Raw genomic sequence first — 17,045 nt, 5'->3', positions numbered from 1 at the left:
GGCTTTTGGGTTGCGGGGGAACCTGTTCAGGAAGGCAGCTCGGCGCGAGGCTCTTGGGGGCAATTAGGGGCTGGCGAGGGCCACGTCCCGGGAAAGAGCGGGAAGTGGGAAAGGGAGGGAAGCTCGGGCTGGTGGAGCGGCACACAGCGGGAGGTGGCAGAGAGTTACGATGGGGCCTCACCGCTACGAGACTGGGCCCAGCCACACCCCCCCCACCAGCTCTCTCACCCTCGGCTTGTATCCCCCCCACTCCCTCGAGGGTCGCGGAGGAAGTGGGGGGGTGGGTTGGAAGAGAGGTCGGGGGGGGGGAGTTCAGGACCAAAGTGGGGGGAAGAGCCTTAAAATTCGAGCCAGGCCGTTCGGGGGCGACGTCGGGAAGAACCTCCTCACGCAGAGGGGGAGCGGGAATCTGGAACTCCCCCACACCCCCCACCACCACCCCCCCCCCCGACAACACAAAAAAGTGTTGCCGAGGGCGATTGGGACTTTCTGGGATTGAGATGAAGGAGTTTTGATTGGGTGAGGAAAACGGGGTGGGGTCGGAGGGCGGGACTGAGGGTTTGCGGGGGCAGCCGGCGTCTGATTTAAAAATAAGTGGGGGGGGGGGGTCCCTTTTTTAAGACGGAGGATTTTTTCCCCTCCCTCTCAGAGGGCCCCACGTCTGTTTAGTTCCCTCCCTCGACGAGCAGCGGAGGCTGGGACATCGGGTACATGTGAGGCTTTAAATTTGGAGGGGGGGTGGTGGTCAAGGGTTACGGTGGGGGGTATAGAGAGGGGGGTGGAGATAGGAAAGTGGCGCTAAGGCCAGAGCCGGATCTGGCGAGATCTTATCGATCGATGGAGCGCAGTCTGGAGGGGCCAAATGGCCTATAACCCCCTCCTTGCTCCCAATCCGTGGGTGTCCTTCCGTTTGGTTTGGGTGGGGGGTGGGGTGCCCTTGCGTGGCGAGCGGGCGGCTTGACGGAGCTCGAGAGGGCCCTTTACTGACGGTGCCCTCCCCACTTTGTGCTCAACAGCAGAGCCCCCTCCAGGGCCTGGCCCTGGCCAGCTCCAGCCGCTGCCTGCTGGACTGGTGCAGGGAGGTGACCCAGGACTACCGCCGGCTCAAGATCAGCAACTTCACCACCTCCTGGAGGAACGGCCTGGCCTTCTGCGCCATCCTGCACCACTTCCACCCCGAGCTCATGTATGTACCGCGCCAGCCTGCCTTTACCTAGCGCCTCCGGGGCCGTAAGGTGCCCCGCGGGGCCTTCAGAGGGCTGTTGTCGGTCAGGGTTTGACACTGGCCCGGCGCCACGGGGGAGGGTGGTGAGAGCTGTGGGGGAGGGGGCAGCCTCTCCGGGCCTGCTCGGCTGTGGGGGGTGGGGGATGGGGCCTCCCCGGGCCTGCTCGGTCACAGGGTGGGGATTGGGGCCTCCCCGAGCCTGCTCGTCCATGGGGGGTGGGGGATGGGGCTTTCCCGGGCCCACTCAGCCACAGGGGGTGGGGGATAGGGCCTTCCCGGGCCTGCTCGGCCACAGGGCGGGGGATGAGGCCTTCCCGGGCCTGCTCGGTCACAAGGCGGGCAATGGGGCCTCCCCGGGCCTGCTCGGCTGTGGGGGCGGGGGATGGGGCCTCCGCAGGCCTGCTCGGTCACAGGGTGGGGAATGGGGCCTTCCTGGGCCTGCTCGGCTGTGGGGGGTGGGGGATGGGGCCTCCCCGGGCATGCTCGGTCACAGGGTGGGGAATGGGCCTCCCCGGGCCTACTCAGCCACAGGGTGGGAGATGGGGCCTCCCCGGGCCTACTCAGCCACAGGGTGGGGAATGGGGCCTCCCCGGGCCTGCTCGGTCACAGGGTGGGGAATGGGCCTCCCCGGGCCTGTTCAGCCACAGGGGGTGGGGGATGGGGCCTCCCTGGGCCTGTTCGGCCACATGGGGTGGTTGATGGGGCCTTCCCGGGCCTACTCAGCCACAGGGGGTGGGGGTTGGAGCCTTCCCGGGCCTGCTCGGCCGCGAGGAGCATCCACCCCAGCTGCATTCCGCCAAGGCCCACTCGAGTTTTGGCGACCAGCGTCTCCAGGGGGTTATTTGCAATTTTTCCACTTCTACCGGTCCCAACCCGTTTCCACAACCGATCCTGTTGGTTTTCCCAATGTAGTCAGCACGGCTTGAGGACATTTTGGGTGAGCAGAGTTCCAGCCGGGAGTAAGCGGGAGCTGGGCTGGGGGTTCTATTCTCTCGTTCTTGATTGCTTATTGCTCCCTCTTTCTCTTTTCTCTCCACCGCAAACCTACCTCCTCCCACCCCCACCGATTCCCCCTCCACCCCCCCATCAGAGATTACTCCTCACTGGACCCCCACGACATCAAAACCAACAACAAGAAGGTGGGTACAAGACTAGGCCTCAGGCCTTGTGAGACGGTCAAGGGAAAGTGGGTAAAACTGGAGGTTGGCACTGGGAATTGCCCACTCTGTTTGGACCAGTCTGCGGAGTTTCCCCCCACCCCATGATCACACTGGGGAGATGGTCGCCTTAGCGGTAATGTCGCTGGACTAATAATCCCGAGACCCAGGCTGACGCTCTGAGGGACGCGGGTTCAAATCCCCAACAGGACAGCCGGTGGAATTCAAGTTCAATTAATAAGTCTGGAATTATAAAGCTCGTCTCAGCGACGGTGACCATGGCGACCATCATCGATTGTTGTAAAAAAAACCCCATCTGGTTCACTAATGCCCCCTTTAGGGGAAGGAAATCTGCCCTCCTCACCCGGCCTGGGCCTACACGTAACTCCAGACCCCACAGCAGATGGACTCTGAAATGGGCCGAGCGAGACCGCTCAGCTCAAGGGGGCAATTAGGGATGGGCAACAAATGCTGGGCCTGGCCAGCGACCCACGTCCCCCCGTGGAAAGAATTAAAAATCGATATCTTGCCCTCGCCCCCATCTCCTTGATTCCCCCAGAATGGGACCAGGGAGGGAGGGAGGGACCTCAGTTCACGCGGAGAAGCTGGGGTTGTTCTCCTTAGAGCGGAGAAGGTTTAAGGCGGGGGGGGGGGCGGGGATTTAATTGAGTTCTCCTGGGGATTGAAAGGGGTTGAATCACAAGGAGAGGCTGCACACAAACTAGGCCAGTGTTCCCTCCAGTGTAGAAGGGGAGAAGGCGGGGGAATGGGGTTGAGAAACTTATCAGCCATGATTGAATGGCGGAGCGGACTCGATGGGCCGAATGGCCTAATTTCTGCTCCTATGTCTTGTGGTCTTATGGAGGGGTTTAGGATGATTAAAGGATTCGAGAGGGTCGGTGATAGAGAGGGACTATTTCCTCTGGATGGGGATGACCAGAACAGAGGGGTCAGAACCTTCAAACGAGAGCCAGGCCGTTCGGGGGGGGCGGGGGGGGTGGTGATGTCAGGAAGCGTTTCCTCACACCGAGGGGAGTGGGAATCCGGAACTCTCTCCCCCCTCCCCCACCCCCCCTCCCCCAACCACCACGAAAAGCTGTCGAGGTTAAGAACCGATTGAAAATGTTGTCAGAGCTGTTAATCCACTTGCCTTTCACGCGACACCGCCTCCACTTGCGCTGACGTGTTTTTGTTTTTGTCCCCGCCTTCCCGACCCTCTCCCAGGCCTTTGACGGCTTTGCCAGCCTCGGGATCTCCCGGCTCCTGGAGCCAGCGGACATGGTGCTGCTGGCCATCCCGGACAAGCTCATCGTGATGACCTACCTGTGCCAGATCCGGGCCCATTTCACCGGCCAGGAGCTCAACGTGGTGCAGATCGAAGAGAACAGCAGTCAGAGCACCTATAAGGTAGGCAACTTTGACTCAGACTCGCACAGCTCTTTGGACCCCATCCAGTTTTACTCAGAACGAATGGAGGCCCACCAGGTCGGCACGGTGCCACATCGACCCGACCGGCCCAAGAGGCAGGCCCTGAAGAGGAACAGCAAAGCCTTGCTCAGCGACAACCAAGGCCCAGAGTCCATGACCTCCCCTCAGGCTCACTCGTGCGCCAACATGCCCACAGCGGCAGGGCACCACGCCAGCGGCGGCTCACTCCCTCCGAACTGTCCCCCGGCTCCAGTGGTCGGCGCCGGGGTCTCGGTGAGCACCCGATCGACTGAGGTTGGCCCGGCCCCCGTGCCGAGGCCTCTGGATCCCCAGCTGAATTCCAGGGTGGAGGCTGCGCAGGCCGAGGACCCTGGGAAGCCCGGGGCGGGTTCAGCCTTGGAGGAGCGCCAGGGGCCCAAGGGCGTGCCCGTGGCAAAGGCTCGCAGGAAGACGCGGGACGCAGCCGTGAAACAGGCTGGTGGGAAACCGGTGAGACCGCCGCCCCCCGAGGGTCACGGGAAGACCCAGGAGCTTGCCGTTACAGAGGATGATGGGAAATCGGTCAAGCCGCCATCCTCGGAGGATCATGGGAAGACCCGGGAGCTGGCCGTTACAGAGGATGATGGGAAATCGGTCAAGCCACCATCCTCGGAGGATCATGGGAAGACCCGGGAGCTGGCCATTACCGAGGATGGTGGGAAATCGGTCAAGCCGCCTCCCCCAGAGGATCATGGGAAGACCCGGGAACTGGTCGTTACCGAGGATGATGGGAAATCGGTCAAGCCGCCGCCCCCAGAGGATCATGGGAAGACCCAGGAACTGGTCATTACCGAGGATGATGGGAAATCGGTCAAGCCGCCACTCCCAGAGGATCATGGGAAGACCCAGGAACTGGTCGTTACCGAGCTTGATGGGAAATCGGTCAAGCCGCCGCCCCCAGAGGATCATGGGAAGATCCAGGAACTGGTCATTACCGAAGATGATGGGAAATCGGTCAAGCCGCCACCCCCAGAGGATCATGGGAAGACCCGGGAACTGGTCATTACCGAAGATGATGGGAAATCGGTCGAGCCGCCGCTCCCAGAGGATCATGGGAAGACCCGGGAACTGGTTGTTACCGAGGATGATGGGAAATCGGTCAAGCTGCCGCCCCCAGAGGATCATGGGAAGACCCGGGAACTGGTCATTACCGAGGATGATGGGAAATCGGTCAAGCCGCCGCCCCCAGAGGATCATGGGAAGACCCGGGAACTGGTCATTACCGAGGATGATGGGAAATCAGTCAAGCTGCCACCCCCAGTGGATCATGGGAAGACCCGGGAACTGGGCATTACCGAGGATGATGGGAAATCGGTCAGGCCGCTACCCCCAGTGGATCATGGGAAGCAGGTTGCCGCAGAATTTCACGTCACACAGAGCGACGATACACCCGTGAGGCCGCCTGCCCCCGAGGCTCATGGGGAATGGGTCACCCCAAGGGGTCATGGGAAACCCATCGAGCCGGCCCCCGCCCCCGAGGAACACACACCGGCCAATGAGGTGCCGACAGCAGAGGGCCCTGCGACGCCATTGGGTGATCCGCGTCTGGGGGATGATGGGAAGCCCGTCGAGCTGTTCATCAGTGAAGTCCCCACCGAGTCGGCACGGGTCGTCGCGGAGGGTCACGAGAAGCCCCCAGGGGTGCCCCCTTCCGAGGGGCCGCCCACCCAGGAGGGCCATGGGAAGCCAGCCGGTCAGCCAGCCGCAAAGGACGCTGGGAGGGCCGTGGCGCCGCCGGCCCTGAGTCCTGTGATGCCCTCGGCGGCGGAAGATCCGGAGGGGAGGCTGGTCCTGGAGCAGCACGGGGCAGCCGAGGGCCCGGAGAGCCCTTGGGCACGAGAGAAGGTTCCGGAGAGGGACGGGAGGGACGACGCGCCGCCGCAAGAGGGCGCCAGCCTTCCCAACGGGGCGGCCGAGCAGCCGCCGCCCGGCGACAGCTCATCCGCCACGGCGGGCGGAGCCAACGGCAAGACGGGCACGGGGCGACCGGAGAGGATCCACCGCTCGCAGTCGTCGGAGAGCCGGTCACCGGGCAGGTCGGGAAAGTCGGGGTTCTCGCACATCAGGGACGCCGACCTGGTGAAGAAGAGGCGGTCCAGGAGGCGCAGTGACTCCCTGGAGGAACCGGACGGTGGCCAGAGCCAGGGCCAGCCAGAAGCAGCTGCTGCTCCGAACGCAGAGGTAAAAGGAACCCGTGTGGTGCTGGTGGGCACCGGTGCGGCTAGGGTGAGGGGTGGCTGGGGGGGTGGTGAGTCAGCCAGGGAGGGGGCGCATACCCACAGGTGACTCACACACTGGGCGAAAGGAGTTCCCTTTATCCCATGCCCCGGAGGAGCGAGTCATTAAACCGAAGCAGACACTCGGGCCACATCCTATCCTGAATCCCCTCTACCCCTCCCCCCACCGGGATGTTTCGGACTGAGACTCCCAGAGACCCCGGATAGGACGACAGCTTAACCCGGGTCTATGAGGGGACCGAGTGCCTGCTGACTGGTACAGCCCATCCGATGGAGACTGAGACTCAAGAGGGCCGTTCAGTAGAGTCTCTTTGACCCGTCCATGTACAGATGCCGACACAGACCCACGGAGCGCGGCACCAGAGTCAATCCAAGGTTCCCCACCCCCTGGAGCAGAAGCAGCTTTGGACGAGGCCAACACTGGCTTCTGCTTTCAATTCCTGACTGATCCACTGTCGATTGTTTTCAGAACTAGAGGACTGAGACGAAACCCAGCACCAACGTTACCCTGACTCTCACATCTCCTCTTTCTCAAACTCCCATCAACTATTTACTGTTTGCCGGGCAAAACTCCCAGGACAGGTACAGCACGGGGTTAGATACAGAGTAAAGCTCCCTCTACACTGTCCCCATCAAACACTCCCAGGACAGGTACAGCACGGGGTTAGATACAGAGTAAAGCTCCCTCTACATTGTCCCCCTCAATCACTCCCAGGGCAGGTACAGCACGGGGTTAGATACAGAGTAAAGCTCCCACTACACTGTCCCCATCAAACATTCCCAGGGCAGGTACAGCACGGGGTTAGATACAGAGTGAAGCTCCCTCTACACTGTCCCCATCAAACATTCCCAGGGCAGGTACAGCACGGGGTTAGATACAGAGTAAAGCACCCTCTACACTGTCCCCATCAAACACTCCCAGGACAGGTACAGCACGGGGTTAGATACAGAGTAAAGCTCCCTCTACATTGTCCCCCTCAATCACTCCCAGGGCAGGTACAGCACGGGGTTAGATACAGAGTAAAGCTCCCACTACACTGTCCCCATCAAACATTCCCAGGGCAGGTACAGCACGGGGTTAGATACAGAGTGAAGCTCCCTCTACACTGTCCCCATCAAACATTCCCAGGGCAGGTACAGCACGGGGTTAGATACAGAGTAAAGCACCCTCTACACTGTCCCCATCAAACACTCCCAGGGCAGGTACAGCACAGGGTTACAGACAGAATAAAACTCCCTCTACTACAATGCGGCAGCCAATTTGTGCACAACAAGCTCCCACAAACAGCAAAATGGTAATGTCCCAGATTATTGTCTTGAGTGTATATTGGCTGAGGGATACATGTTGGCCCCAGGACACCGGGGAGATCTCTACTCCCACCCCACCCCCTGCAAACCTGCTCTCCTTCCAATAGTGCCTGTGGGTTCTTTTACATCCACTTGAGAGGGCAGCTGAGGCCTTAGTTTAATGTCTAATCCAAACGACAGCACATCTGTCAATGCAGCACTCCCTCAATACTGACCCTCTGACATGCAGTATTCCCTCAGTACTGACCCTCTGACAGCACAGCACTCTCTCAGTACTGACCCTCCGACAGTGCAGCACTCCCTCAGTACTGACCCTCTGACAGCGCAGCACTCTCTCAGTATTGACCCTCCGACAGTGCAGCACTCCCTCAGTACTGACCCTCCGACGGTGCAGCACTCCCTCAATACTGACCCTCTGACAGTGCAGCACTCCCTCAGTACTGACCCTCCGATAGTGCAGCACTCCCTCAGTACTGACACTCTGACAGTGCAGCACTCTGTCAGTACTGACCCTCTGACATGCAGTATTCCCTCAGTACTGACCCTCCCACAGTGCAGCGCTCCCTCAGTACTAACCCTCTGACAGTGCAGCACTCCCTCAATACTAACCCTCCAACAGTGCAGCACTCCCTCAATACTGACCCTCTGACAGTGCAGCACTCCCTCAGTACTGACCCTCCGATAGTGCAGCACTCCCTCAGTACTGACCCTCCGATAGTGCAGCACTCCCTCAGTACTGAACCTCTGACAGTGCAGCACTCCCTCAGTACTAACCCTCTGACAGTGCAGCACTCCCTCAGTACTGACCCTCCGACAGTGCAGCACTCCCTCAGTACTGACCCTCCGACAGTGCAGCGCTCCCTCAGTACTGACCCTCTGACAGTGCAGCACTCCCTCAGTACTAACCCTCTGACAGTGCAGCACTCCCTCAGTACTGACCCTCTGACAGTGCAGCACTCCCTCAGTACTGACCCTCCGATAGTGCAGCACTCCCTCAGTACTGAACCTCTGACAGTGCAGCACTCCCTCAGTACTAACCCTCTGACAGTGCAGCACTCCCTCAGTACTGACCCTCCGACAGTGCAGCACTCCCTCAGTACTGACCCTCCGACAGTGCAGCACTCCCTCAGTACTGACCCTCCGACAGTGCAGCGCTCCCTCAGTACTGACCCTCTGACAGTGCAGCACTCCCTCAGTACTGACCCTCCGACAGTGCAGCACTCCCTCAGTACTGACCCTGGGAATGTTGGCCTTGCTTTATCCCCACTGTAACAAAACGTTGAGACAGCCTGAAAACCCTCAGCGTGCTAGGCCCCGAACCTTTGGCTTGATTTGATGTTCCCTCTGTTGGCAGGTGGATGTTACTGAGATCCAGGTGGAAATCTGCGTGGAGCCTCACCCCCGGGTTCCCTCGCCCAGAGAGGATAGAGTGCAGCACGGCCCAGAGCATCGCCCAGGTATGTCTGTTCTTGGACAACCCGTCAGGCTATCCCACTGTGGGCTGAGGGGGAGACTCTGGCGGGGGACAGCTTGGCTGGGGTCCTTTTATTGTCGACTCTGGACGCCCTCCGTCCGCTGCAGATATCTCATTTCCCTCCCCCACCACCCTTCCCCACCTCCGCAGTCGCCTCCTGTCTGGCCTCGTGCTGTGTTACTCACCATGTTGCAGCCTGTGGGTCTCTGGGAGCTGCCTCACACCCAATCACAGAACCACACACAGAGCGGAAGAGGCCCTTCGGCCCATCGAGTCTGCACCGACACGTGAGAAACACCTGACCTACCTACCTGATCCCATTTACAGCCACTTGGCCCATAGCCTTGAATGTTATGACCTGCCAAGTGCTCATCCAGCTACTTTTTAAAGGATGTGAGGCAACCCGCCTCCACCACCCTCCCAGGCAGTGCATTCCAGACCCTCACCACCCTCTGGGTAAAAAGGTTTTTCCTCATAACCCACCTAAACCTCCTGCCCCTCACCTTGAACTTATGTCCCCTGGTGACTGACCCTTCAACTAAGGGGAACAGCAGCTCCCTATCCACCCTGTCCATTGCCCCTCATAATCTCGTACACCTCGATCAGGTCGCCCCTCAGTCCCCTCTGCTCCCTGTGTGACAGGGTTGGTCTCGGTCAGCAGAGGGGCTCCGCCCGCAAATGGAGCCACAACGCCATTCGGCCCACCCAGCCTGTGCTGCCCCTCTGAATGAGCTCTCCCTCTGTCTCACTCCCTTCACGCCCTCTCCGCCTGCACGCTTTTCCAACTCAGGCGTTAGGGCCACTGCTTTTCTTGATCCACGGACACGACCCGGACTTGGGGGAGGTACTCAGAGGCGGGGGGCACAATTTCAAAATTCGCTGCTGACACCAAACCCGGGTGTAGCGCAGGCTGTGAGGAGGGGGATAGAGGTCGGCTTCATGGGGGTGTGGACGGGCGGAGACGGACAAATGGCAGGTGACATTTAATCCCAAAGAATTCAAAGGCACGTTTTGTCAGGAAGAATGTGGAGAGGCAGTGTGTACGTGGGCCAGGGCTTTGCAGCCCCTCACGCCCGGCGGGACATTACAGTCCTGTCAAACTGAACGGGGAGTTAAATGGCTCACGGCCTTTGCCAGGGGGGAGACACACTGTGGGGGGGCTGTTAAATCCTGACCATGGTTATAATAATGTATGTGTGTGTGATATATGTATGTGTATGTAGATATATATATAATATGTGTGTATATGTATTTATATATATATATATGTATGTATATATGTGTGTGTGTGTGTGTGTGTGTGTATATATATGTGTGTGTGTATATATATATACATACACACACGCATATATACATACATATATGTGTGTGTGTGCATATGTGGATGTATGTGTGTATATATAGTGCGTGTGTGTGTGTGTGTATATATGTGTGTGTGTGTATATATATATGTGTGTGTATAAATATGAATATGTTTGTATATATATGTGTGTATATGTATATATATGTGTGTGTATATGTATGTGTGTATATATATGTGTGTATATGTATATATCTATGTATGTGTATATATATGTATGTGTGTATATATATATATGTGTGTGTGTATATATTTATATATATGTATATATATATATATATGGTGGCATGACAGGTTGAGAGCCCAGTTAATAAAGCAGACAGTATCCTGGGCTTTATTAATAGGGACAGAGAGTACAAGAGCCAAGGAGGTTATGTTGAACTTATATAAGACACTGGTTAGGCCTCAGCTGGAGTATTGTGTACAGTTCTGGGTGCCGCACTTTAGGAAGGATGTGAAGGCTTTGGAGAGAGAGCAGAAAAGATTCACGGGAATAGTTCCAGGGATGAGGAACTTCAGTTACGTGGATAGATCGGAGAAGTTGGGACTGTTTTCCTCGGAGAAGAGAAGGTTGAGAGGAGATTTGATGGAGGTGTTCAAAATCATGAGGGGTCTGGACAGAGTCGATCGGGAGAAACTGCTCCCATTTGGCAGAAAGACAGAGGGCACAGATTTAAGGTCATTGGCAAAAGAAGCAATGGCGACATGAGGAGAAACGTTCTCAGGCAGCGAGTGGTTGAGATCCGGAGTGCGCTGCCTGGGATTGTGGGGGAGGCAGGTTCAGGCGCGATTCCCAGAGGGGGAACTGGATAATTTTCTGAAGATGAAAGCATTGTAGGACCACAGGAAAAGGCAGGGGGAGTGGGAGTAGCTGAGTTACTCTTGCAAAGAGCTGACACAGACTCAATGGGCCGAGTGACCTCCTTCTGAGCTGCAGCCATTCGGCGATTCTACCTATTTATCTAATTCCCCCTTTTGAAAGCAGCGCCTTCCAGATCACAACCCTTTTACAATTCATTCACGGGATGCGGGCTTCGCAGGCTGGGCCAGCATTTATTGCCCATCCCCAGTTGCCCTCAAGTAAATTCCCCTCATCTCCCCCTCTCTGGTTCTTTTGCCGATTCTCTTCAACCTGTGTCCCCTCTGGTTACCGACCCTCCCTGCCACTGGGAACAGTTTCTCCATATTTACTCGATCCAAACCCCCTCATGATTATGCACAGCTCGATTAAATCCCCCCCTTAACCTTCTCTGCTCTCGAGGAGAACATTCCCGGCTTCTCCAGTCTCTCCGCATTAACTGAAGTCCATCATCTCCGGTCCCATTCGGGTAAATCTCCCTCCGCGTCCTCTCCCAGGCCTTGACATCCTTCCTAAAGTGTGGGGCCCGGAGTGGGACACAATACTCCAGCTGAGGCCTGAGGCCTAGCCAGCGATTTATAACGGTTTAGCAGAACTGCCTTACTTTTGGGCTTTATTCCTCTCCTAATCAAGCCCGGGACCCCATAAGTTTTTTTTAATTTCTCCTGCCACCTCCGAAGATAGCCATCTGTTTGTCCACGGTTATATTAACAGCACAGAAACAGGCCATCTGGCACATCTGCTCCAGACCGGTGTTTATGCTCCACACAAACCAGCTCCCGCCCACTACTTTATCAAAATGTCCTTCTGCTCCTCTCTCCCTCGTGTGTTTATCCAGCATCCCCCTTAAATGTATCTAAACTATTCACCTCAACCACTCCCTGAGGGAGCGAGTTCCACATTGTCCCCACTCTCTGGGTAAAGGCATTTCTCCTGAATTCCCGATTGGATCTATTAGTGACTATCACACGTTGATGGCCTCCTATCAGTTTTCTGCGCTCATCAGTGCTGTACCCCAGTGTTATACAGTGACAGACCTGTCCCCACCAGTACTGTACCCCAGTGTTATACAGTGACAGACCTGTCCCCACCAGTACTGTACCCCAGAGTTATACAGTGACAGACCCATCCCCACCAGTACTGTACCCAAGTGTTATACAGTGACAGACCCGTCCCCACCAGTACTGTACCCAAGTGTTATACAGTGACAGACCTGTCCCCACCAGTACTGTACCCCAGTGTTATACAGTGACAGACCCGTCCCCACCAGTACTGTACCCCAGTGTTATACAGTGACAGACCCGTCCCCACCAGTACTGTACCCCAGTGTTATACAGTGACAGACCCATCCCCACCAGTACTGTACCCCAGTGTTATACAGTGACAGACCCGTCCCCACCAGTAATGTACCCCAGTGTTATACAGTGACAGACCTGTCCCCACCAGTACTGTACCCCAGTGTTATACAGTGACAGACCCATCCCCACCAGTACTGTACCCCAGTGTTATACAGTGACAGACCCATCCCCACCAGTAATGTACCCCAGTGTTATACAGTGACAGACCCGTCCCCACCAGTAATGTACCCCAGTGTTATACAGTGACAGACCTGTCCCCACCAGTACTGTACCCCAGTGTTATACAGTGACAGACCTGTCCCCACCAGTACTGTACCCCAGTGTTATACAGTGACAGACCTGTCCCCACCAGTACTATACCCCAGTGTTATACAGTGACAGACCCATCCCCACCAGTACTGTACCCCAGTGTTATACAGTGACAGACCCGTCCCCACCAGTACTGTACCCCAGTGTTATACAGTGACAGACCCGTCCCCACCAGTACTGTACCCCAGTGTTATACAGTGACAGACGTGTCCCCACCAGTACTGTACCCCAGTGTTATACAGTGACAGACCCATCCCCACCACATCTCGCTTGCATGATATTTTTTCTTTATTCTTTCATGGGATGTGGGCGTCACTGGCAGGGCCCAGCATTTGTTGCCCATCCCTAATTGCCCCCTGTACTGAGTTTCTTGCTTGGCCATTTCAGAGGGGGGTAGTTAAGAGTCAACCACATTTGCTGTGGTGTCTGGAGTCACATGTAGGCCCAGGCCGGGTAAGGAGGGCAGATTTCCTTCTCGAAAGGGGGCATTAGTGAACCAGATGGGGTTTTTACAACAATCGATGATGCTTGTCATGGTCACCATAATTGAGACGAGCTTTATAATTCCAAATTTATTAATTGAATTTAAATTCCACCGGATGCTATGTTGGGATTTGTACCCCTGTCCCCAGAGCATTCACCCGAGCCCCTGGATTACTCATCCAGCGTTCAAACCATTTAATAATTTTAAAGACCTCACACATATCACTCCTCAGTCTTCCCTTTTCTGAAGACCATTTCCTCAGCCTGTTGAACTTTACCTGACTCTGATAACCTCTCTGTCCTGGTATAATTCAACCGAGTGTTTTTTTGACCCATCCCCAGTGTCTCTTACATCCCCCCTTTTTTTCATCGTATGGTAACCAGACCCCTCCCAATACACCGTTCAGCAGCCGCTAACGTCGATTATGTTTAATCGGGTTTCTTCATGTTCCGCAGAGATGAGGAGGCACTACAAGGAGGACAGGGTGCGGGAGAAAGAGAATGTTCCGGAGAGGAAAATTGAGGAAGACAGTCCGGTAAGTAGCAGGCTCCCAAATTCCTCCCACTCCCACCCTGATGACGCTGACCACGTGCCACGCCTCAGGGTCAGCAAAACAGCACGAGTCCACGGGATATCCAGCCGCAAGGGGCGTCACAGTTAAACTGGGCAACAACACACACGCAGGTTCAAGCTGCGGGGAGCTGGTGGGATGGTATGCGGAAGACAGGAATAAAAATCTGTGTTCTCCCAATCCTGGACTTACCACAGTATCACACTGGGGTACAGTACTGGGGGCGACAGGTCTGTCGCTGTATAACACTGGGGTACAGTACTGGGGGCGACAGGTCTGTCGCTGTATAACACTGGGGTACAGTACTGGTGGGGACGGGTCTGTCACTGTATAACACTGGGGTACAGTACTGGTGGGGACGGGTCTGTCACTGTATAACAATGGGGTACAGTACTGGTGGGGACGGGTCTGTCACTGTATAACACTGGGGTACAGTACTGGTGGGGACGGGTCTGTCACTGTATAACACTGGGGTACAGTACTGGTGGGGACGGGTCTGTCATTGTATAACACTGGGGTACAGTACTGGTGGGGACGGGTCTGTCACTGTATAACACTGGGGTACAGTACTGGTGGGGACGGGTCTGTCACTGTATAACACTGGGGTACAGTACTGGGGGCGACAGGTCTGTCACTGTATAACACTGGGGTACAGTACTGGTGGGGACGGGTCTGTCACTGTATAACACTGGGATACAGTACTGGTGGGGACGGGTCTGTCACTGTATAACACTGGGGTACAGTACTGGTGGGGACAGGTCTGTCACTGTATAACACTGGGGTACAGTACTGGTGGGGACGGGTCTGTCATTGTATAACACTGGGGTACAGTACTGGTGGGGACGGGTCTGTCACTGTATAACACTGGGGTACAGTACTGGTGGGGACGGGTCTGTCACTGTATAACACTGGGGTACAGTACTGGTGAGGGCAGGTCTGTCTCTGTATAACACTTGGGTACAGTACTGGTGGGGACGGGTCTGTCACTGTATAACATTGGGGTACAGTACTGGTGGGGGCAGGTCTGTCACTGTATAACACTGGGGTACACCACTGGGGGGGACAGGTCTGTCACTGTATAACACTGGGGTACAGTACTGTTGGGGACGGGTCTGTCACTGTATAACACTGGGGTACAGTACTGGTGGGGACGGGTCTGTCACTGTATAACACTGGGGTACAGTACTGGTGAGGACAGGTCTGTCTCTGTATAACACTGGGGTACAGTACTGGTGGGGACGGGTCTGTCACTGTATAACATTGGGGTACAGTACTGGTGGGGGCAGGTCTGTCACTGTATAACACTGGGGTACAGTACTGGTGGGGACAGGTCTGGTCACTGTATAACACAGGGGTACAGGACTGGTGGGGACGGGTCTGTCACTGTATCACACTGGGGTACAGTACTGGTGGGGACGGGTCTGTCACTGTATAACACTGGGATACAGTACTGGTGGGGACAGGTCTGTCACTGTATAACACTGGGGTACAGTACTGGTGGGGACGGGTCTGTCACTGTATAACACTGGGGTACAGTACTGGTGGGGACGGGTCTGTCACTGTATAACACTGGGGTACAGTACTGGTGGGGACGGGTCTGTCACTGTATAACACTGGGGTACAGTACTGGTGGGGACGGGTCTGTCACTGTATAACACTGGGGTACAGTACTGGTGAGGATGGGTCTGTCATTGTATAACACTGGGGTACAGTACTGGTGGGGACAGGTCTGTCACTGTATAACACTGGGGTACAGTACTGGTGGGGACGGGTCTGTCACTGTATAACACTGGGGTACAGTACTGGTGGGGACGGGTCTGTCACTGTATAACACTGGGGTACAGTACTGGTGGGGACAAGTCTGTCACTGTATAACACTGGGGTACAGCACTGGTGGGGACGGGTCTGTCACTGTATCACACTGGGGTACAGTACTGGTGGGGACGGGTCTGTCACTATAACACTGGGATACAGTACTGGTGGGGACAGGTCTGTCACTGTATAACACTGGGGTACAGTACTGGTGGGGACGGGTCTGTCGCTGTATAACACTGGGGTACAGTACTGGTGAGGATAGGTCTGTCACTGTATAACACTGGGGTACAGTACTGGTGGGGACAGGTCTGTCACTGTATAAAACTGGGGTACAGTACTGGTGGGGACGTGTCTGTCACTGTATAACACTGGGGTACAGTACTGGTGGGGACTGGTCTATCACTGTATAACACTGGGTTACAGTACTAGTGAGGACGGGTCTGTCACTGTATAACAATGGGGTACAGTACTGGTGGGGCCTGGTCTGTCACTGTATAACACTGGGGTACAGTACAGGTTGTGATGGGTCTGTCACTGTATAACACTGGGGTACAGTACTGGTGGGGACAGGTCTCTCACTATATAACACGGGGATACAGTACTGGTGGGGACAGGCCTGTCGCTGCAAAAAAATGGGGTACAGTACTGCTGGGGACAGGTCTGTCACTATATAACACTGGGGTACAGTACTGGTGGGGCCGGGTCTGTCACTGTATAACACTGGGGTACAGTACTGGTGGGGACAGGTCTGGTCACTGTATAACACAGCGGTACAGCACTGGTGGGGACGGGTCTGTCACTGTATAACACTTGGGTACAGTACTGGTGGGGACGGGTCTGTCACTGTATAACACTGGGATACAGTACTGGTGGGGACAGGTCTGTCACTGTATAACACTGGGGTACAGTACTGGTGGGGACGGGTCTGTCACTGTATAACACTGGGGTACAGTACTGGTGGGGACGGGTCTGTCACTGTATAACACTGGGGTACAGTACTGCTGGGGACGGGTCTGTCACTGTATAACACTGGGGTACAGTACTGGTGAGGATGGGTCTGTCATTGTATAACACTGGGGTACAGTACTGGTGGGGACAGGTCTGTCACTGCATAACACTGGGGTACAGTACTGGTGGGGAAGGGTCTGTCACTGTATAACACTGGGGTACAATACTGGTGGGGACGGGTCTGTCACTGTATAACACTGGGGTACAGCACTGGTGGGGACGGGTCTATCACTGTATCACACTGGGGTACAGTACTGGTGGGGACGGGTCTGTCACTATAACACTGGGATACAGTACTGGTGGGGACAAGTCTGTCACTGTATAACACTGGGGTACAGTACTGGTGGGGACGGGTCTGTCACTGTATCACACTGGGGTACAGTACTGGTGGGGACGGGTCTGTCACTATAACA

At 56.0% G+C, this 17,045-nt stretch overlaps 1 protein-coding gene across 1 annotated transcript in view; it reads left to right on the top strand.

The window, feature by feature from the left end:
* LOC144673792 (EH domain-binding protein 1-like) overlaps positions 1-17,045 on the top strand; it is a 98,011-nt gene that overhangs the window by 60,209 nt on the left and 20,757 nt on the right. Inside the window, exons 10-14 of the mRNA XM_078535453.1 lie at positions 1,017-1,186; positions 2,316-2,364; positions 3,607-6,030; positions 8,749-8,851; positions 13,694-13,773. Coding sequence (XP_078391579.1) covers positions 1,017-1,186; positions 2,316-2,364; positions 3,607-6,030; positions 8,749-8,851; positions 13,694-13,773 — 2,826 coding nt within the window. The remainder of the gene's footprint in view (positions 1-1,016; positions 1,187-2,315; positions 2,365-3,606; positions 6,031-8,748; positions 8,852-13,693; positions 13,774-17,045) is intronic.

Source organism: Cetorhinus maximus, unplaced genomic scaffold, assembly GCF_964194155.1.
Source record: "Cetorhinus maximus unplaced genomic scaffold, sCetMax3.hap1.1 HAP1_SCAFFOLD_468, whole genome shotgun sequence".
Lineage (NCBI taxonomy): Eukaryota > Metazoa > Chordata > Chondrichthyes > Lamniformes > Cetorhinidae > Cetorhinus > Cetorhinus maximus.
This window is presented reverse-complemented; position numbering and strand designations above follow the sequence as displayed.